This window comes from Piliocolobus tephrosceles, chromosome 20 (assembly GCF_002776525.5).
Source record: "Piliocolobus tephrosceles isolate RC106 chromosome 20, ASM277652v3, whole genome shotgun sequence".
Classification (NCBI taxonomy): Eukaryota; Metazoa; Chordata; class Mammalia; order Primates; family Cercopithecidae; genus Piliocolobus; species Piliocolobus tephrosceles.
In genome coordinates, this window is record NC_045453.1 from 31,447,015 (window position 1) to 31,469,156 (window position 22,142).

The window sequence follows — 22,142 nt, forward strand, 5'->3', positions numbered from 1 at the left end:
GTGTGTGTGTGTGTTTCTGTGTATGAGTGCTGGTGTGTGTGGCGTGTGTTGCTGTGTGTGTGAGTGCTGGTGTGTGCATGAGTGGTGTGTGTACATGTGTGTTGCTGCACCCTTTACAGGGAGTACTTCTACATGTGTTATTTCACTCGATGCTGAGAATGATCCTTTGGAGGCTGCAAGGCCGGAAGTGATTTCCCAGCTCCAGATCCTTGGATGGGCCTGACATCAGGCTCCCTTCCTCACGGCAGCGGTCCCGGCCTCTGCGCCTGCCACCTCCAGTCCCCGAGCCCACAGCGCCACCCAGGTTGTCTTTTCTCATGTGTCAGAGCTCATTCTTCACTTCTGGCTCTGGAAGGCTGTCACCTTCACCCTAGGCGGCGAGCTCTCCCACACCGGCGCTTGGGCCACACCTCATTTCTTTTACCGTGTCCTCTCTGAGGCCTGCAACCACTGCCCCTCAACCCGAACTTTTCCATCTTCACCAGCATGAGATAGCTCCCCTTTTTTTCCTTCATCTCCGAATTTTTTAAAAAGTCTAACTGGTTTGCTTTCTTAATCCTCTTTTTCCTCTTAACCCGTGGAAACATAGTTTTTGCCCCCATCCTGACATTGTTGTCTAAGGACTGCTGGATAGGGCATTGCCATCCCTCCTTGAAATGCATCTGCCCCGTCCAGAGTCTCCCTCCCTCCTGCTGCTCCCCAGACTGTCGCCACCTCTCGGCATCCTCTTCATGGCCTCTCCAGTGTTCCGACCTGCTCAGTCCTCTCAGGGTCAGACACCAGCATCTGCTTCTTCTGTCTTTAGGAATTTCCTTCTGAGTTCCAGGCCTGCTGTCCAGGTGGGCAGGGGTGCCCGCAGAGCCCACTTGGGGGCTCAAGCATCACCCTTATTTCCAAGGATAGCAGGGCACCCTGACCTCTGTTACCCTTGGTCCCTTCCCCTTCTGTGGACTTCCTGCTGTCCCTTAGACTGGCCACACCCACTCCTGCTCATGCTCCTGCGCCGGGGTCCTTCCCTGTCCAGCCCAGCACGGTCTCTGCCCACATTACCTCCCCAGGGAGGCCTGGCCCTCTTGGCTAACACCACCCTCCCATTTGTCAGCTCAACTATTACTATAAGACATGTCACATCTTTGTTGATCTCCTGTGCTCCCCACTAGGTTGGGAGTCCCCAGAGGGCAGGGACCTGGTCTTGTGCACAATGATCCCAGCACCCGACCCCACACATGACAAAGGCCCAATAAAACATCTGGTGATGGAAGCAGTGGGGCAGTGAGTCCCTGTGGCCCCCAACCCCATTGGTCCCAACTAGCCAGTGTGTCCTGTTTCTTGTCTTTGCTCTGCCCAGTGCCATGCCTTGAGGTGCTCTCCTGGGCTGTGGCAGCAGTCTCCTGGTCACCCTGCCACAGATGGCCTCCTTCCAGCTCCTGCTTCGCTCACCTTCCAAAGGTGCATCCGAGTGTGTGCAAGGTGGCATCTTCTGAGTGCTGTCAGCTGTCATGCCCCACAGTCAAGGCAAGAGTGTGCACACAGCACATGCTGGTATACTCCACAGTCCTGTGAGATACGTCCTGTTGTCCCCAGGTTAGGGCTGAGCAAACTGCCTGCTGACATTGAGTGACTCACCGGGACCACGCCAGCAAAGGGCATAGCCAGGTGTTCAGCTCCAGCTGCCACCACTCAGCCCTCTTGGGTCCCGAGCACACCAGCATCTGACACTCCTGTGGCCTGTACTCAGCTTCTCCCTTTTCTTCCCTGTGAGAACCTTCCAGTCCCCACCCAGGACCCTGTCCCTTCTGCGTCCTGTGGCCTCATCCTCTTCTGTAGCAGAGACTGGGACTGTGCATTGTGAGTCTCTGCTGAGCTTGACTCCCTTGGACATCTCTGAATTATCAGTCTCGCATGGTGCCTGGCACACATGGACAGAATGAGTGGCCCTCCCCTCGTGGGAAGAGACACCCCTCCCCAGGGCAGCATGGCTGTGTGTTGGTGGAGGGACCCGCAGCCCTGCCCTGCCTCCCTCAGACGCGCTCTTGCGTCAGAGCCCCAAGCTTGCCGTGGTCTGGGGTCTTCCAGGTGACACTTGGCCTCCTTGGAGGCAAGTCACACAGCATTGACGCACTTCTCAGACAGTCCTTGTCTGGTCCCCACATGCCCTCACAGACAAAACCCGCTGACAGGCGGCAGGGACGGCACAGGCACATTCATATCGGAGCTGTCAAGTTCCAGGTCTCTACCTTTGAGGCTTTGGGGTTTAATTACCTCGGCAGGGCGGGGGAGGTGGCCAGGCTGCGGTATCGACCCGGCGCTTGCTGCTCTGACATTATGAGACTAGAGGCAGGGATGATAAACTCGATGCTGTCCTGCACCCCCGCAAAACGGCGCTGCTTTTCTCTTAATATTGTCTTTCTGGTGAGCGAGGGAGGCCGCGCAAGCAGCCAGCTGTCTGAAGCTTCTGTGCCTGGGGTGCACGGTAGGGGACAGGGATGCCGCAGATTCAGCAGAGAGTGAGGCTCCCAGAGCAGATGTGAGACACACATGAGAAGGCAAAGAATGGCCCAGGCCAGGGCTGAAGGACACATTTCTGGGACCCATGTAACGTGTGCTTTGGTGCACATGCCCCTCTCTGCCCTGCCTTCGAGTGTGGGCTCTGAAGCCCTGCCGGGCAAGCAGGGCCTGTGTTTTCAGCTCCTGGGTGGACACGTCAGCTCCATGAGGCGAGACCTCCCTCTGTGTCCCTCCCCTTCATGCCCAGAACCGTGCTGTGTCAAGTGACAGCACTAGGGCAGCCAGACCCCCATCTGTCTTGCAGGGTTCATGAGGGACTTGCGTGGGACTCGTGAGGAAAGCAGTGGCCCAGAGGGAGGGCGTCCGGGAGGGCCAGCGGGTTCAAGCGCTCAGGATGTAGAGTGCTTCTGCTTGGTGGGGAGGATCTGGAAAAGCTGCTGGTGGATATGGCCTATGAGAAGTGCCTCGAAGGATGACTGGGATCTTGGTGGGAGGGAAAGGGCTATGGGATCTGCAGAGGTGAGGGGTGGGAAGCTCAGGGCGTACTCAGGGGCCACCTACCCTCAGCTGTAGCTAGGGTGAAGGGAGAAACAGGACACGGGGCTTGGAAAGGATCCAGATACGGAAGGGCAGGACCCCAGGCTGGGGACTCCTATATCCTTGTGGAGGCACAAGGTGGTGGCTGTGCTGAAGGTTCTTTCTACAGGTGGCTGGTGGCCCTGGGTTGCTGGGGGTGGGGGCGGCAGTGAGAGCCATGCTCCCTCTCTCCTCTCCCCTTGCTGCCCTGTCAATGGCCTTGTGGGTGGCATTTGCCTCTGATGCCTTTGTGTTCCTGGGGGATGGACAAGTGGAGAACATCTGCCTCCCACCTGGTCCCAGGACCCCAGTGATGGCCTTTTCTTTCCTAGTGCTTAGCAAATGCCACAGACGGCGTGCGGCTAGCAGCCCGCATCGTGGACACACCCTGCAATGAGATGAACACCGACACCTTCCTCGAGGTTTGTGGGTCATCATGCCGGGGGCGGGACCAGGCTGGGGTGGGTGTCATAGACCCCCAGGAGAGCCAGAGGAAACCAGGGGCTGTCCCCACCCTGATGTGGCCTCAGGGCTGCCCTCGATGGAGTGCTGCTGTCCGCCTAGCTCTAGGAAGTCTCAGGAAAGGGTGTGTGGGGAGGACAGAGCCTCCTCTTCAAGGCCCCTTGGCAGGACTGCAGCCAGAGCTGCAGGAAATGAGAGAGTGTGGAGGGTGAGCCCCGCTCTCCTGGGTTTCATCACACGCGAAGCTGGCTCCCAAGCCCGGCTCCCCCACTCCGCACAGGCAGCAGTTCATCCCTGGCCCCAGCCTCGGCCTCTCGTGTTTCCAGCCATCTTCATGTGTCGTTGTGTTGTTGTTTTTTCCATGAACATGTCCAGGAGATTAACAGAGTTGGAAAGGAGCTGGGGATCATCCCAACCGTCATCCGGGATGAAGAACTGAAGACGAGAGGATTTGGAGGTGGGTGGGGGCTGCATCCCTGCAGGTCTTGGCCTCAGGCAGTGACCAGGAGCACTTGGGTGACAGGGGGGTTGGCAGGCCACATGGCACATTGTCCCAAACTTCATCCTGCTTGTGACCTGAAAGGAATCAGCCTGTGTCCAAGCCCAGTGCCAGACCCTGGGAAGCAGCCATCCCTGGAGGAGAAGGGGGGGCAATCCAGATTCTGATTTGGATTCTGGAAGCTGCTAGATCCAAGTCCTTCCCTGCCTGCAGCCTCTCCAGCGTCCTTGCGTGCTGCACACCCTTACTCCTGGGACTGGCTCAGCAGGGCCTTTCTGTTCCTTGAATACACAAGTTCACATCATGGCAGGCGGGGCCTGTGTGTGGATGGCTCTCCCTATCTGGAATACTTTCCCCCAAGATATATCTTTGGTGGAGGTCATCTCAACCAGAGCATCTCAGCTCAGATGCCCCCTCCTCAGACAGGCCTTCCACAAGTCCCCAGACCCACCTTTCCCCATTGCCCTGGAGCCAGAGGGGCAGATAAGTATGACTCAGCTGCCCCATGGTGCTTGTAGACTGGCGAGGGGAAGGCGGCTGTCTCTGTTATGTAGGCTACAAAACAAATTACTCAGAAGATAGCAGCTGAAAGCAACAACACTTACCCCCTCACCAGGCTGTGGGTTGGGGAATCCTCCCCTGGTGCAGGGTCTCTGCCTGCTGTTGTCAGGTTGTTGGCTGGGGCTGCAGTCATCTGAAGGCTTGCCTGGGGCCTGCGATGTGCTTCCAGGCAGGCTCACAACAGGCTGCAGGTCTTAGGGCCTCACAGGCCATTAGCTGGGGACAGCAGTTCCTCGCGGTATAAGCTGCCCTCCGAACGAGGTCTCTGAGTGAGAGACAGGGATGAAAAGTGAGCAAACAAGATGGAAACTCCCATCTTTTTCTGTAACCCAATCCCAGGAGTGGTATCTCATCACTTCTACCTTTTTCTTTTGGTTGGAGGTGGGACATTAGGACCTGCCCACATGAGGGGGAGGGACTACACAAGGACATGAATACCCAGACACGGGGGTCACAGGGGCCATCCTGGTGGTGTCTACCTAGACAGAAGCCATTTACAAGTGGAGGGAGAGGCCAGTTGTGTCAGGAAAAGCTCCACAGAGGAGGTGGCATTTGCTGTGGATCTTACGGGATGAGTTGGACTTTGTCAGGCGGCCATGATTAGCTCTCACCATTGTTGCTATGATTATTTGACTCAATTATTGCAGGACTTTGAGCCACAGACTGCACATACACGGGCCACAGCTTTCTTGATAAGATGTGTCATGTAAACCAAGGAGGCAGTGGTGCAGAGACTGTGGGAGCGAGTGTGAAAGGGCGGTGCAGTCCCTGAGTGCTCAAAGGATTCAGGAAGTGGGGACGAGCATGGGCTGGGGCAGCCGTGAGGCATTATCCAAAAGTCATTTCATTCTGCAATCCTGTTCTTTTCTTTCTGGAAAGGATACAATATTTTTTCCCTCAGTGGGTTTTCTTGCCTAATAATACATTGCATAGAATTTGTTTGCAGTCTCAGGCATTGGAGGTAATTTGCATTCCTCAATCCCACACTGGCCAGGAGCAGGAGAAGGGGCAGGGAGCCCCAGGCTCAGGCAGGCGGCTTTCCAGGAGAAACACCAGCGGCCAGAGTGGGGGGGGTCCAGGGACCTCTGGGAGTTCCCCACTCAGCTCAGCCCGAGCCTAACCCACTTCTCCCCACGCTTTCCATAGGAATCTATGGGGTCGGCAAAGCCGCCCTGCATCCTCCAGCCCTGGCTATCCTCAGCCACACCCCAGACGGAGCCACGCAGACCATCGCCTGGGTGGGCAAAGGCATCGTCTATGACACTGGGGGCCTCAGCATCAAAGGGAAGGTGAGGTGCAGGGCCAGCTCTCCAGAGGGCTGTGGGGGTGGGGAGGGGCCCAGTTTGGGTCCAGCCAGCCCTCTCAGAGGTGTCATGGGGTGGGGGACAGCAACGTTTCTGGGGGTTCTGGGTTGGGGTGGGTTCAGGGAGAGTCCACAGGGCCAGTTCCCATGCTGAGGCGACAACTTCACGTGGCCCCCTGGGTTCCATGCCCACCCTTCAGAAGGGTCTGGAAACAAAAGCCTGGCCAGGGCCCGAGAGCAGCCCCGGAAATGACCGAAGGAATGGCAAGCAGGGCCAGGGAGGCAGGGCTTGCAGCTGCGGGGCTTTGTCCGAGGAAGGGAAGGGCGAGGGGACGCCTGTGTCTCTGAGTCTGCCATGGTCCCCACAGAGAAAACGCTCAGGGTGGCCACACAAGACCCTCCGAAGGCACGTGACCCCCAAGAGCGAGGGGAATCTGGATGCAGCACAGAAGCGAGTCACCCGGGAACATCCCTGTGAGGTGTCCCTAGATGCCCGTCCCGTGGTGTGGCTTTCTGTCCTGCCATCCCAGGAGGACAGATGCTTGTGGAGCCCCGGTCGTGGCCTAGTCGGCCTGCCGCAGCAAGACCTTCCCTCCTGCCACCATCTCCATCCATTCATCCCACACACCGTGTGAACACCGTGTGAGCAGCTGTGCTCGGTCTTGGGTTGGGAAGGACAGGGAGGGAGCAGACTGGGAAGTGTGTGCCTCAGGAGGTCTGGAAGGAGCAGGGAGTGCATGTGGAACAGACACTGCAAACTAGCAGCCCGCAAGGCTCACAGAGGCCTGGCGTTTTTAAACTTTGAATTAGCTACCCATATTTGAAACCAGGAAGGATTCTCATCAAAGCCTGGATGTCCGGCCTTTTGTGAACTCAGGTCTGCCATTGCCGGCGTTCTGTTCCCACCTGGCAGCATTCCCCTGCAGCTAGCGGGCCTGCCCCTGGCGTTGCCCATTCTCCAGTTTGGTTCGTGGCAGGCCCCACCACTTGCTGCTGCCTTGCTGACACTGAGCCCTGGTGTTAGCTGCCGTTCAGGGTGGCGCTGGTGCAGCTCGCTGTGCTCTGCTTTCCAGCACGCCTAGTTTATTTCATACCCGGAATGGATGAGTAGTTCCCATCCCTCCTCTAAACCACAAAACTGTTTAGAACAAGGCAGGAAATTAAACTAATCATAAAAAGGTTTTTTTCTTTAAAAAAAAAAAAAACATTTTCTATTATTAAGTTCCATACCTATTATCATGCCAGTAAAAAAAAAATTAAAAAGAAAATAAATATTGTACTTCAAAGACAACAGAAATGGATTAACACTTAAGTAGCATTCATGTATCTTTTTTTTAATAGAAAAAAACATGCCTCCCTATGGGTTTCTTGGAGTAATAGATGGTGGAATGAATGTTTCTGGCTTTGGGTCTTAGCATCTACACATTTGACAATGATTTCATTTAAATTGATCTTCTTTACTAATGTATGTTCAGTAGGTGGAGGAATCAGCTTTGTCAGCTATCTTCATTCACAGTTGGTCCAAGAATACTCTCTGTTAATTTTGATTTTGAAGAGCTCCAATCACGTGAGGCAGCAGATACACAGATACTTAGGAAAAGTCTTTCATACGGTATCATTTGGCAGAGATTCCTAAAAATCCCATTTCACAGTAAATTCCAGCAATCACAACACCCACCATGTGTTCAGTTCTTCAGGGTGGATTCTTGTGGCTTTCAGATGTCTGTGGAACAAAAACATTTTGGACACAGTAACTCCAAGTGTTCACATGGAATGAGGGAACTGAAGGAACTCAGGTTCCGCGTCTTCGTTTTGACCATCCCGTGCTCTTGTGTTTTATTTTGGGTCCTCTGTTTCGACACCAGGAGGTAGGAAATCATAGGCCCTGGAGGCCCCGACTGTGCCCAGAGCCAGGCCACAGGATCTGACTGTCAGAGCGATTCTCAGAAGGAATGTGGGTAGTAGACTCCGCGAGTGTCAGGGCCAGTTGTGTGTCGGGTCACTGTTAACATCCATGTAATGTTACTTTCAGGATAAGTAACAAAGATTGGGGAATTTGAAGCTTTTATTTGTAAGATTAAAATGCAACTGTAGCCACAGCAATTTTTTAAACTTCAACCAACAACAGATTTTTGGAGGAGGAATATGTTATTGCTGACATTGTTCAGAGATACCAGCACATGGTGGTAATAAGCAAACTGACTTCTAGTTGGTTTATTATGATTCCTAAATTCGCCACAGATAGTGCACCCCTTACTGCCTGCACCTGGTACTGGCTGCCCCCACCCTCACACCCTCAATACCTGCGGTCAGTCATCCTGGAAGCCGCTACATTCTGGCTGGTAGAGTTGTGGACCCTCTTCTCTGTGGATCAGATGCTTGTGTTTGATGTCGGTTTGTTGTGGACCAGTGTGAGAAGATGAGCTTCCTGGGAATTCATTTGTTTGCTTGTGGCGCTAACTCTAGTCACTTAGGGAAAATACTGCACCTGACTTCATCTCATGAGGCTGTGGCTGCACCTATGCAGTAAGTCAGCTCCTGGCCTCGAAATTGACACAAAGGGAAAACCTGACCACACCGGCCTTTCCTAGAGGCCATAGCCGCACAGCTCCGGGGAAGCTGTGGTCTGAGGGTGGCTGGTAGAACTGCCAGAGAGTAGGGCATTTGCCATGGCTCCAGATCACCTTCTGAAAATGAGACTATAGCCCCTGCCTATTCCCAGGGTCCAGCTGGTCTGCAGACACCATACTACAAGGAAGAGCTGGGTGTTTTGGCACCAGTGAAACAATACCTGGTTTTTTATTTTAAACCAGCCCATCTTCGCCGCTGCACTTGGAACTGTTCTACGTGGATTTGGGATCAACCAGCAGGCCTTTCCTGAGCTGTTACTATGTGGAGTGGGCACTGAGGCTCCAGCCATTGAAGGAGAGACCCCAATCCTGACCTGAAGGCACTCACAATCTCATCCCAAGGGCCTGGTGTGAAACGTGACTGCAGCAGGCATTCTCCCCAGTGGCTGCGTCTAGAGCAAATGGTGCAGAAATGGTCACTCCTCAAAAAGCAAGCTGGGTGGAGCCAGCCCAGCTCCCAGTTTTGCAAGAAAAATCACAGCTCGCTTTTCAAAGATTTCAAGGGCAGCTCAAGATCAGTCTGGACTAGCAGGCCTCAAATGCGTTACTGGAGACCGCTTTACCCTCTTAACAAGTACCAACCCCAAAGAGGCTTTGTGTATAAGAATGTTGTCTATTGATATTTATTCTACTGGAAATTAAGAGTGAGAAATTTATAACATGTATAATTCATTAAAAATAGCATATAAATCCATTGCATGTTATCATAAATGATATAATTTTATGAAGATAAGCATTTTCCAAAAGGAAGAAATAATGTACTGAGAGAGTAGCATTGTTGTACATTTTCACAAATCCTGTCAGTGACTTAATAGAAGACAGCTAGGGACCTGGCATCTGCTTCCGATTTAGTCTGTGGAAACGTGTTGCTTCAGTTCAACTTTATCAAGAAAATCTGGCCTCTCACATTCTATAGTTGAAACAGGGAAAAGGATTTCAGTACCTTTTTCAGCTAACTATGAACATTCTTTGCTATTACACCAAAACTCAGCAAGTGGTAGCTTCTTAAAGGCTGGTTATAACATGGACTCTGAAGCCTCATGAGTAGACGTTGGTGCTCCGTGGCAGTTAAAGCCACTGTTCGGTCTTACTTTGAACATGTGGTTTTTGTAATATGCATGTTCACTTGAAAAATATTGGTTCAAGAGTTCTGCAGAAATTCAAATTTTTGACACATGACATTATATAGTATCAAAAAATCACTTAATATCACCATCCATCTCATCAGAAAAGTCAGGTTGAGTATGAGGAAGTTGTCATGGTGACAGGAGAAAGATTTTCAAAATTCTGATTTTTGCTTTAAAGCTTAAATGTATACCACTGGCAATAAATAATGTCAGCTGTTTCTGGAAGTAAGAGGCTGAGTTTGTTCCTTTTCTGGGAAATATCTGCCAGATACCTAAATCCAATTAAGTGCCATTTGTCTGTCAGTTTTTCTTTCAAGTAAAAACGGTGTCGTGGCCAAAGTGGCTCATGGAGCTCAGAACTGCCCCAGCAATCACAGCTGAGCTTCTGCTCTGAGCGACCACCGCCCGTCAGCAAGAGCAGGAGTGCGTTAGGACTCACACAGAATGTGGAAAATGTATTGTACCCAAGGGTTGAGAGTTTTAAAAATTAATTTTACTGCTTCAGCAAGGAAATTCTAACGTGAAATTGGCATTGGTTCCCTTTCCCAGAGGGCATGGAAACCAATACAGCGGCTCCCCGACCTCTTTGGGACTGTGGCCTGATACTCCAGCACAGGGGCTGTAAGTGTCAGCCCAGTGAGAAAGGCAGAGACCATCTTAAATCACTGCAAAAATGGTTTCTTCTATAAAAACAGAAACAATGTATGAGGGCTGGTGAAACTTTGCACAATCCATTGAGCTGTATTTGCAAGCCCGGTCCTGGCTCTGCCTGCAGCTGGGAAGGAGCTGGCAGCTGTGATGGGGGAGACATGGTGTACAGTGAGCAGCCGTTTCCAGGCATTTCTTTGTGACCCATTTTGCACATGGTTTGATTCCAGATCGGAGGCCCTGTTTTTCCATTTAAACAATCCTGTACTTTCTCGCAGATTAGCTAGGAAGAGATGACTTATTTTCAGTAGAAAGGTGGTCCCTTCATCTGGCGGTAGACCTGGCAGTGACATGAGGGAGCGACAAGTGTCCTCGCTGCTGGTGGTGTCAGTGGGGGTGGATGTGACTGATTTTGGCGAACATCAACCCTCACCATCGTTCAAAGTTGTGATGAAGGGCAGAGAATGCTGAGCCTAAGTCTCGTTAGGCGGTAAAGGCCTCTAAATGCCAGGGAGAGGAAGCTAGGCCCTGTTCTGGGGGGTGACAGGTGGCCAGGGCAGGTTTGCATTGCGGCAGCAGCCCCTCAGGCTTCCTCCCCACCATAAGCTCAAAAGGAATCTGCAATGAGTGCAGGAAGCAAGCAAGCCCACCCAGGTCCCCGAGGTGCTGGCCAGGAACCTCCAGCAAGCCCCAGAGGCTCCCTGGACCTCAGCTTCCTTCTCCCACTGTGCAGAGGAGTGGAGAGAGAGGGTCCCTGCAGACAGACCCCCAGGCGGTGTGGCAGCCCAGGACTGAGGTGAGGGTGCCCGGCCTTAAAGCACGGGGTCTCTGTGGCTATGTCAGAGCCCGGCCACGGTGAATTCTGCAACTCCGGGTATCTCCTTGGGTTCCCCCTCCAAGCAGTTACTGTTTGATAGCCCCATAGTTCTGTCAAAACAAAAGGGAACCCCACCATCCATAGCAAAGAGTCCTGGAGAACACCCCGCTTGGCCAATAGGAGGTGCATTGAATTCTGTGGATGCCCAGGAGGCCTGGTGTGGGGGCTGCCCAGGCCTGGGAGCCGGGGAAGGGGGGGCCTAGCGTGGGGCTGGCTGGGGGTGGGGGGCTGCTGCTGCCGGGCCTGGACCTCACGGCTCACCTTTGTCCGGGTCTCTCTCTACCACCTGCAGACCACCATGCCAGGGATGAAGCGAGACTGCGGGGGTGCCGCGGCCGTCCTGGGGGCCTTCAGAGCTGCAATCAAGCAGGTGAGTGGGGCCCTGCCCACCCTCTGCAGGGGTGTCCTGGGTGTGCCCCACGGGTGCTCCCCTCTCCCTGGTCCGTCCCGTCACAGGCACCGCCATGCTCCTATCTGAGTCTCCCGAGCGGGCGCCTGTCCCCACTCTGCCCTCAGGCTCTTCTTGGGCCCCCAGAGCTTCCTGCCTTCATCAGGGCTGCTCTGGGAGGCCCCGAGGACAAGGTCCAGCCATGTTCTCTGCTCAGGGCCTGCCTTGGCTCCAGAGCCCCATGAGTGGTTGGCCGAGTGAGGAATCCTGGCCTAGACCCGCGTGGCATGTGGCAGGCAGAAGCTCATGGCAGGGGCATGCATTGTTGTGTGTACCCCTCCCACAGCCCTTCTTTGCAGCAGAGCTGCCTCTGGTGACTGGTCTTGCCAAGTCACCACCCCCGAACCCCAGGCCTGGCCGGGCCCCCTTCCTCTCTTGCCTGAGTGACCTTCCCATGGAGCCCAGATGTCCCTGGGGTCATAAAAAGTGCTTATTAAACAAATGAAGCGGCCAACTCATGCTTGTAATCCTAGTACTTTGGGAGGCGGAGGCAGGAGGATGACTTGAAGGCCAGAAATTCAAGACTACCCATAGCAACCTTGCGAGACCCCGTTTCTACCAAAAGAAAATTTAAAAACTAGCCAGGCGTGGTGGCGCACACCTGTAGTCTCAGCTACTTGGGAGGCTGAGGTGGGGGAGGATTGATTGAGCCTGGGAGGTTGAGGCTGCAGTGAGCTAAGATCCCACTGCTGCACTGCAGCCTGGGAGACAGAGCGAGACCCTGTCTAAAGAAACAGGCCAATGAAGAGTGTGCACGGACTCATCAGCCACGGTTTTACCTCCCTAGCCTAGCCTTCCAAAGATGGAAGGGTACGCCAGGAGCGCGGTGGCCCTGGGCTCTGGGGGTGTTAGCGACCCTCCAACCCTGGCACCAAAAAAAGCAAGCCCCTGCCCTACTTACCTACCCCAAACCCTTGGCTGCCCTGGGTGACCAGGCCCAAGCCCCGGCATGGCACTGGAGAGCCTTCCCACGCTGTCCCTGAAGCACTCAGTGTGCAGCCCATCTTTGGCCACCCTCTTCTGTTAGACCCGCAAGTCCTGACTGTGCCAGGGAACACCCAGGGAGTGTGTGAACATTGACAGCTCCAGGGCTTACCTCCAGCTCTGCTGAGTCCTGGATTTTTTCCGTCGCCCCTGGTGATGGGAGACCCCCCCAGACTGGCCGTGAGGGCCGCGAGGGCAGGGCCGTGCCTGCGCTGTCTCTGTGTCACATCATCTAGCCGTGGAGACATCAGCACTGTTTGCACCGGGGCTGCACTCGCTCGTCCTCTAAGCCAGCACTTCTCAAGTGGGGTCCCCATGTTGTTAGTAATGTGGGTTCTCAGCTCTGCCCCAGACCTGCTGGATCAGAAATTGGGGGCAGGGCCCAGCCTTCAGTGGGTAGCAGCCCTCCCTGGGAGGCGGAAAGCATCCATTTGAGAATCCCTCCTCCTTCTCCTCGTGTCCCACGTGCCTGCCCAGGAGGTGCTGCCTCTACTTGCTCTGGGAAACCTGTTTTCCCTGGCAGGCCACAGATCTAGAACCCTGCTTTCTGGGAGGACTTCAGGGCTCCCGTCCTTTGTTAGTGGAGCTCATCTCTGTGGTGTCTGTGGCTTGGAGCCCCATGGCCTCATCCTGTGACCTTAGGGTCATGCTGTCATTTATTCATTTGTTCCCAAACACCCACTGTCCCCTGGAATGACTGCAGGAGGTCTCAGCACAGGGACAAGCTGTGGTCACTGTACACACAGATGGAATGTCAGTGCTGGGGTATCTGGGGAGGAGCTCTGAAAGGAGGAGGCTGAGGGTCCTGAAGCCCCTGCCCCATGTCCCTGACACAGGCTAGGCTGCGAGAGTGGGAGCGGGGGACTCAGGGCCCTTGTGGAGCTGACAGGTGGCCCCTAGATCATCACCCTGAGGCTGGTGGAGTTCTTTCCCCTGTGCTGCGTGGGGGTGCGGGGCCATTGTGAGGCTCAAGGACTGAGCAGGGGCCCAGGGAGGCCTCAGGGACTCGCAGCTGCCGCCTGCCCAGCACCACTGCTGCAGCACCTGCCACTGGCCACTCCTGGCACTGCTGGCTGCCCCTGCCCACCGTCCCAAGCGTTTGCCTTTGGTGAGGGCTCTGCGCCCGTGGTGGAAGAGTCGGCTGTTCCAGGAGATGGATCCTATAGAACTGTGTGTCAGCACCCTCGAGGCATGCTCCGTGCTAGGAGGATGTATCCTGGTTAAAGATTCGGCTCCGGGAGCAGAGGAAGGGCAGGGACAGGGGGCTGAGAGCACCACTCCATTTTGACATTGCCGCCCGGGCATGGCCCGCTTGGGGTCGGGAGGCACCCTTAGAGCCCGTGCAGGGCAGGAACCGCTACCGCCTGCTGGCCGTACGTTTCTCAGCGAACAAATGACTTTCATTTTGGCATCAGAAAACTATAACTTCACACCTAAACTTCCACGAGCCTGCGCTCTTCCTGCCCCTCCGTGTGTGTGTGTGTGTGTGTGTGTGTGTGTGTATTGAGGGGACGCAGCTGCTGGCCACCTTCGTTGGCACAGGTTGGCGAGGCTTCATGACTGCCCAGCCCATGCAGCCCGAGAGTCCCACAGCCCAGCCCGTGCCCAGGCTCATCCACTGTGGTGGGTGGGCTCTGCCAGGGGAGGCTAGGAGACCCCAGCAGTGAACCTTGGCCTTGGGATCTGCCAGGACTGTGCCCAGGATGGCAGGGAGGGCGAGCTCTGGTCCCTGCAACTTGGAGCCCTCTGTCTGTCTCTCTTCTGCTGTCTGTGGGTCTGAGAACCCCCAACTCGTCCTCCCCTCCTCCCCACACCTATGACCTACGACTGGAGCCTCTGCCCACTTCTCCCTCCAGGGTTTCAAAGACAACCTTCACGCTGTGTTCTGCTTGGCTGAGAACTCGGTGGGACCCAACGCGACAAGGCCGGACGACATCCACCTGTTGTACTCAGGGAAGTACGTCTGACCCTCCCGCTCCCTCCTGCCCACTGTTGGAACTCGTGACCCCTCCCCGGCCTGCAATGCCACTTCACTCCAGGCACACTGGGAGGGCGCCCCGCAGCAGGCTCCTTGCTTCCCGGAGTGCTGGGGAGCTTCGGTAGCAGGACCACCTCACATTGAGGGGCCCATGACGCCTGGATGAGGTGCTAGGCTGCCTTGCAGTGCCTGGCCCAGGAGCTCATGGTCTACCCTGCATTACCAGGACAGGCCTTTCCAAAATTTAGGCCTGAATTATTTGGGTGTGTGAAGCTCTGACCCCCAGATTTTCTGCTCGGGGGCACCCCCTGTGTTTCCCCTTGAGATTAACTCTGGAAAGTCAAAGCTGAGGAGTAAGTGGCTCCAGAATTCAGAAGAGAAGAGCCGTCCCCAACCCCAGGAGCTGGTGCCTGAGTGGGCGCCTCCCCGCATCTCCTGCTCTTCCTCCTCATCTGCCGGGTGCCAGGCACAGTGTGCTGAAGGCCAGCCCAGCTGGTTCATGCCACCCACTTTACAGATGAAGAAACTGAGGCATGGGGGAGCCAAATGGCTGGTCCCTGGCTCTCGACTCAAGAGCAACAGGGCAGGGATGCCATGGAAGCCGTTTGCTCCAGGCACTGCACTGCTGTAGGGACTGGAGCCATCCCAGCCCCCCAGTGGGGGAATGTGTCGGGGTTCGGGGAGCCACCGGGATGGGCACCTCCAAGTGGGGTCTTCCCAGTTCCAAAGGGGCTCACGCCAGTGTCCCAGGGAATGCCGTCCCTGAGCGGGGATCTCTGCCATGCCCCAGGACGGTGGAAATCAACAACACGGACGCCGAGGGCAGGTTGGTGCTGGCAGATGGCGTGTCCTATGCTTGCAAGGACCTGGGGGCTGACATCATCCTGGACATGGCCACCCTGACGGGGGCTCAGGTGAGTGCTGCCTGGATCCGCCCCTCAGCTGCGGCACCCGGGAACCCCACCCCTCTCTTGACCTTGAGGTGGGGAAGGCAGTGGGTGGGGGCTGCCTTCAGGAAGTTTTCAGAACTGGGCACGAGGAGGGAGGAGGAGCTGCCCGTTGAGCTTGGTGTGGGCAGCGCCGAGGCCCAGGCTGGACGCAGAGCCGGGAACCAGCTTCTCTGTGCTTCATGGCCACAGTCCTTTCTGCCTGTGGTTTTTTCTTTCCTTCTCAACCATCTCTCTTCTGGCTCCCTTATTTCTCTGTCTGCCTCTCGATCCCTCTTTTGGGTGTTTCTCTCCTGCTGTCCCGTCCCCATGCTTCCCGGGTTCCTGCCCGCCCAGGGCATTGCCACAGGGAAGTACCACGCCGCGGTGCTCACCAACAGCGCTGAGTGGGAGGCTGCCTGCGTGAAGGCGGGCAGGAAGTGCGGGGACCTGGTGCACCCACTGGTCTACTGCCCCGAACTGCACTTCAGCGAGTTCACCTCGGCCGTGGCTGACATGAAGAACTCGGTGGCGGTAGGTTTGGAACCTGGAGCCTAGAGCCTGCCACTTGGGTGGAGTCGGGCAGGCAGAGCCCTGCCTTCAGGGTGCTGGTGCACCCAGGGAGCTAGGGGCCCCCAGAAGCAGCCACAGTGCAGATGAGGGCCTGAGAGGCAGGTGTCAGGGCACAGGAGCCACCCCAGACAGCATGGGCCACTCACTGGCTTCCCTGCCACACAGCCAGGGGTTTCTCCCCCAGTCTTGGGTCTGACTCAGTTGCCCCGTCAGGCCCTTTGCTGGCTTCCCCATTGGCCTATGGTGGGGGCAGACTCCTTGGCTCATGGTCAAGGCCCTCCCAGCCCAGCTTTAGCTGCCTCCCCACACTGACTCCCTCCCAGCCACCCTGGGCTCCTTGCAGACGGCAACAGTGAGAGACGATGGGGCAGGGTGGAGAGGGCCCGGCCAGAGCAACCCACAGGCACTGTGTCCTGGCCTCCCTAGGACCGAGATAACAGCCCCAGCTCCTGTGCCGGCCTCTTCATTGCCTCCCACATCGGCTTTGACTGGCCCGGAGTCTGGGTCCACCTGGACATCGCTGCACCGGTGCATGCCGTGAGTGTCCCCACTCTCCACCAGCCCAGGCTGCTCCTGCCCTCTTGTCCAAACAGAGTCCCCCTCTGGCTCTGGAGCTGCTGGCCGAGCTCATCAGAAACTTCTGTGTCCGTGACCCAACTTCCAGTCCGCTGTCCTGCCCAGGTCTCATCCTCCCTGGGAACAGAGTGGCTGCTGTGTGTGACCCTTCCCCAGCCAGCCTGTCCTCCACAGGGGGCCGTGGGCCCCCGGCTCACCCATCCCCACCCTGAGGAGCTCCCGGGGTTGAGGCAGAGCACACAGGGCCTTGCCCACTGCCTGGGTCTGGCCTGCTGGCCCTCAGTGTGTCCAGCCAGCAGCACGGAAGGCCCCTGGGCTCCAGCTGGTGCTCAGGATCTCCTTCCTGAGAAGGGGACTGTGGGGCACGTGGAGGGGACCCAGGAGGTGAGGGGTCCCCAGGAGCGCCTCCCGTGCTGCAGCCCCACACCCAGAGTCTCTGTCCTGCCCTTTGCTTGCAGGGTGAGCGAGCCACGGGCTTCGGTGTGGCCCTGCTGCTGGCGCTCTTCGGCCGTGCCTCTGAGGACCCTCTGCTGAACCTGGTGTCCCCGCTGGGCTGCGAGGTGGATGTCGAGGACGGGGACGTGGGGAGGGACTCCAAGAGACGCAGGCTTGTGTGAGCCTCCTGCTTTGGCCCTGACAAACGGGGATCTTTTACCTCACTTTGCACTGATTAATTTTAAGCAATTGAAAGATTACCCTTCAGATGGGTTTTGGTTTTTCTTTCTGGTCGTCACCATGGTGGTGGAAACAGCTGAAGTTTTAGGGGACAGCTTAGGGTTTGGTGCAGGCCACGGTGAGGGGACCAGCAAGCGCTGGGGCTTGTTTCTGTTCGTTACGTACAGGACTGAGACAGCTTCTGTAAATTGCTACCCTTGGGGCCTTCTGCACCCCGGGGTGAGGCCTCCTGCCTGCCTGGTGCCCTGTCCCAGCCCCAGGTCCAGTGCAGGGCACGCGCGTGGCTGACAGCCAGGCTCTTACTCCAGCCGGGGCTGCCAGGGCATCCAGCCAGCCCAGCCCTGTGAAAGATGGAACTGACTTGCTGCAGGGGACCCAATTTTATAGGGCAAGAGAAGTCACACCCAGGCCTCTCAGAATTCACTTGAGGTTCAATTAAATACGGTCACACCACCCCCTCACCTGGCCGCCTCCTTCCCTCCACCCTCCATTTTTGAAACGGGTCCTGGAGCACGTCTGGGGACTGAAGTGCAGGGCTGCCTCCTGCTTCTCCCAGACCAGCTCTGGCTTTGAGCCCCAGCTGGTCAACCCAGTGTTGATGACAGGAGCCCGGTGAGGAGGACAGTGAGCCACTGGGCCTCAGCCTGGCCCTTCTGATCATTTTGATTTTCTGGGTGCGCACAGCACAGACTCCAGGCGGAAGCCCTGTGGGCTCTCGAAGTCTCCACAGCCCGGCAGCCTGCACGGAGGCTGTTCTGTCTCTCCAGGGTCCTGGAGCCTGTGCTGTGCGACGCTGACTGTGCTTCCGCGCCCCTGGCCACACTGTCCCGGTGATAAAGGGCAGGGCCCTGAAGCCAATTCGGATTTCCCGGGAGTCCGCCAGGATTCAGGGAACCCCTGAACCTGGGCTCCAGGAAAAGCAGGTGAAGTGGCTCCATGGCACCCAGGAGTCCGCCTTCCACTGGCTTGGGTGACAGTGCAGGCCAGGACCTCGTCCCTGCCATGCGTCCCCTTTGCCCTCAGTCGCAGCAGAGCTGCCTGGGGCCCCCCAGGAAGGGATTGGGTCTGCGGCCCCACAGGGAGGGGGACAGTGCTCACCTTTCTTCAGCTGGGGCCGAGGGTGAGGACCTGGCTGCAGCTTTGCGGGACACGTGGCCCCAGGCTGCGTCCTGAGCCCCTGGCCACCTCACCCCAAGGGTCCCCAGACTCCAAGTGCCCCCACAGCCCTGGAAATCAAGGTGACTCTTTCTGGGCCTGATCCCAAGCAAATATTTATTAACTGCCTGCTGTGTACACAGCCCTGGCTGGGCCTGAAACGGCAAGAACTGGCTCCAAGGTCCTGGCCCTGTCTGAGGAAACTGCCACCCAACACAATGACAGCCATTGTGGGCAGCAGCCGGGCAGACGGAGCCGGAGCTTCCAAGCAGGGGCGGCTGCAGCCGGGCTGGGAGCCTTCACGGGTCATTAGCTTGCTTAATGGTGCTGCAATAGGCCCCGCTCGCCGGCCTCCCCTGAGACACCCAGAGGAGGCAGAGGTCACGAGGTGGCCTGGCTCCTTCTCCAGGGCAGCTGGCACCGTCTGCTCCCCCTACCAGGGGTGCGCCCGTGTGGACACAGGATGCAGGGTCAGGGAGCAGGGGAGGAACTGAGTCTCCCTTGTGCAGGCACAAAGGCGGCCTCAGGACCAGGGACCCAGCTGGGCACCAGCTGCTGGCTGGCCTGGCCTGCCTGCCGGCGTCAGGGGGCCCATGGGGGTGAGCCAGAGGCCTGGCTTTCCCCGGGGCCAAAGGGCTCTAGGAGGCACTGGCTGCTTCCCCAGGCCCCGCCAGAGCCCTGGCAACAGGGTCATGGGGCGGCCGGCGGTGCTGGGGGGCAGGTGGGTGCTCTGGGTCCACTTGATCATGGTTTCCGGGGAGCAGTGCAGGAAGATGAGCTTGGTGCAGACCCCCCAGAGGCAGGCTAGCGCAAAGCTCCAAGGAAGTGCTCCCAGATGAACTTGGCCGAGAGCATCACCAGGGCCACGAGGAGCCCAGTGACGCTGGGGAAAGCAGGCGGGGCTGGGACCCCACCCACACCCCTCCCTGGACTCCCCGGCCCACCTGGGTGATGTTATCCCAAAGACAGGGGCGAGAGATGAGAGGATGGAAATGTCTCTTTGGGAAAAAGGCTGCAGGAGCTGGAGGTGATGAACAGAGCATGCGAGAGGAAGGGGAGGGCCCCTCCTCCCTCCATGTTAGAGAAGGGAGCCCTGGATCTGGCTGCCACCAGCGGCTTGTGCACACCTGGGGCTGAGGGCACACAGGGCTGCACATGCACACTCAAGGCCGCTGTGAGAACAGGTGAGCAGGGCCAGAGGGCTGTGAAAAGTCCAGCTGAAGGCTGCACTTCCAGGCTGAAGAGCGTTTTACCAGCATCCGCCAGGAAGCCTGGGCTCTGGGGGCTGTGTCATTGTAGATGACCATTTCCAGGTCGTGGCCACAGCCCCAGTTCTGGTCACAGCCAGGCCACCAATCCTCCTGCGCCACCCACCACTTAGCCACCAGGCCGTCTTCAGGGCATCGGCCGGCCTCGGTTGCTGCGGCCAGACCCTGATGTTGCACAAGAAGGCCGGCCAGTCCATATCCTGCAGCCTGCGAGGGTGCGCTGGGTGAGAGGGGTACAGTCCCCAACCTGGGAGGGGACCCTGATGCAGGTCCCCAGAACTGAGGGAAAAGTCTCTCCCCAGAGGTCAGGTCTTTGTCAGCAAAGGTGCAAAACCAGGGGAGTGGCGGCACCAGGCCCCAGAGACATTTGAAATGACCTCAGAAGACCCAGGGCCACTCAGGGTGACCCCATCGGGGAGCTGCCTCTGACAGGCTGTGACGGATGTTTACGGAAGGGACCAATGGTCACCTGACTCTCAGGAGTGCAGGAGAGGCCACTGAGGCCCATTCAGAAGGCACTGGGTGTTGGTCCCTGTGGACTCGGCCTCTGGCTGGTGGTGAGGAAGAGGATTTCTCACCACCCATCCTCTGGCCCCTGCTGCCTGAGGGAGCAGACTCCCGTCAGGTGGGTTCCGGGAAGTTCGTCTCCAGTAGGAACTCCAGGCCAAGTGCACGTCTCTGATCATGCGTCACCGTGGCGGTGCGTGCGTGCGTGCGTGTGCACTGGTCTGTGGCCTGTGGCCCGTGCGTCCCACTAGGACCCATGTGAGGTAGAGGGTCTTCCAACTCACCTCCCATTCAGGTCCTCCCTGTGCCACACAGACACCCATCTGTGCCCTCCCCTTCTGTGCCAGCAAAAATGGAAGAGAGAGACACTGAAAAGAGGCAACTCAAATGGAATGAAACTGTTTCTGTTGGGGAATGCTCGGATGTTCAATCATCTCAGAAAATCCTACCCCGCCTCCCGATGCAGATGATTACTCTAAGTGCAACTCCAATCGGGCTGGTGACCCCCCAGGAAACCTCTGAAGCTGTCCCAGGCTGTTCCCAACATAGGGCCTCCACTCTGGCACACCAGGACCCGAGGCCCCTGACAGGCTCCTCATTCCTGCCTCGCTCAAGGCTCAGGTCCCCCACCTGAAATACCCACTTCCACCAGCATCTCCTGCCTCACTCCCGCTGCCAGGTCCCCAGAAGCTCTTGTTTATGAGCTTGCCTGCCATCCACAGCCCCCACCACAACCCAAGTGGCTGTTGAATTCGCTGCCCTGATTCTCTGCCCGGAGCCTCGGTTCAGACCGTGTTCCCTGGCGAGTTAGTGTTCAGCATTTTTGTTTATTTGTTTGTTCTTTAACAAAAGGTTGTTTTGGTTTGAGATTCAGCAAAAACACACACTGCATTCAGCTTCCTCTCTATTTAGGATTCAGTAAATTGGTTGTTTTCCCGTCTGCTTCAAGTCCTTGCCTCAAATGAGCCTTCAACAAGATAATGCATTTAAAAGCCCTTGGAAAAGTACCAGGCCCTGCACACATGTCCAGCCCAGGCCCTGCGCACATGGACGGCATTGTCCTCGTGCAGCTCTCGGAGGCAAACCCGGCAGCGCACAAAGTTCCCATCTCACCCACGCGAGGCTCAGCTCCTGGGAACATGGCCCGGGGGGGGGGTCCTTCCCCATGGCCTCACAGGGCTCAGGAGGGAAGGGGCTGCCATCGTGCAACCCTGCTGCTAGGCTGGTCCCCAAAGCCCAGACCTGTGCCCCTCCCCATGGCCTGGGCTTGCTTTCTTCCCTTGCGCAGGGCTGAGGGGACAGGGATGCAGCAGATGAGATGCTAACACACCCTCAGGGAGGTGACAGTCCTTCCTGACATCCAGCCAATGGGCCATTTTTGCTTTCAGTGCCCGCTGGAATCCTGGGGGCTTTGGGGATCAGTCCAGGGAGCATTCTGCAGTCAGGAAAACAACATTGAAAACCAAAACCCACAATTAAAAAGCTTAGAAGCCTGGTTTACATTCACTGATAGCGCAGTTAGAACCCACGGCAGCCTCTATCTGAACGATCTGTTCCCATTGGCTGCGTAGGAAACTCAGTGATGTCATGGACCCCTTCACTTCCCTTAAATCAATTTAGCAGTAATGAGGGCAGTTACCCCAACTTCACCACCATGAGTACTTTTGAGCCTGAGACCCCCTTTCTCCTAACGAGTTGGATAAGTTTCTGTGGCATCCATGACCCAGCTTGTTCCAGTGCGTGAAAGCCCAGAGCCAACTTCCTTGTCCAATAATACTCATTAAGCACTACTGGCATGCAATCCCAGAAAAACGTTCCCTCCTGCAGGTGTGTCTTCCCAGCCTGCAAGTGGAACGGCTTC

At 56.8% G+C, this 22,142-nt stretch overlaps 1 protein-coding gene and 1 long non-coding RNA gene across 2 annotated transcripts in view; both read left to right on the plus strand.

Moving 5' to 3' along the window:
- The window catches only part of NPEPL1 (aminopeptidase like 1), a 20,693-nt gene extending 2,881 nt beyond the window's left edge, over positions 1-17,812 (plus strand). The window contains exons 4-12 of the mRNA XM_026455142.1: positions 3,417-3,506; positions 3,922-4,003; positions 5,753-5,895; positions 11,484-11,561; positions 14,480-14,580; positions 15,392-15,515; positions 15,885-16,061; positions 16,527-16,637; positions 17,135-17,812. Of these exons, the coding sequence (XP_026310927.1) occupies positions 3,417-3,506; positions 3,922-4,003; positions 5,753-5,895; positions 11,484-11,561; positions 14,480-14,580; positions 15,392-15,515; positions 15,885-16,061; positions 16,527-16,637; positions 17,135-17,293 (1,065 nt within the window). The 3' untranslated portion in view covers positions 17,294-17,812. The remainder of the gene's footprint in view (positions 1-3,416; positions 3,507-3,921; positions 4,004-5,752; positions 5,896-11,483; positions 11,562-14,479; positions 14,581-15,391; positions 15,516-15,884; positions 16,062-16,526; positions 16,638-17,134) is intronic.
- Positions 17,813-18,647: 835 nt separating this feature from the next.
- On the plus strand, positions 18,648-21,221 carry LOC111555659. Its single transcript, XR_002735588.1, has 2 exons — positions 18,648-19,989; positions 20,077-21,221. It is a non-coding gene; the product is annotated as an uncharacterized LOC111555659 (long non-coding RNA).
- Positions 21,222-22,142: the final 921 nt, after the last annotated feature.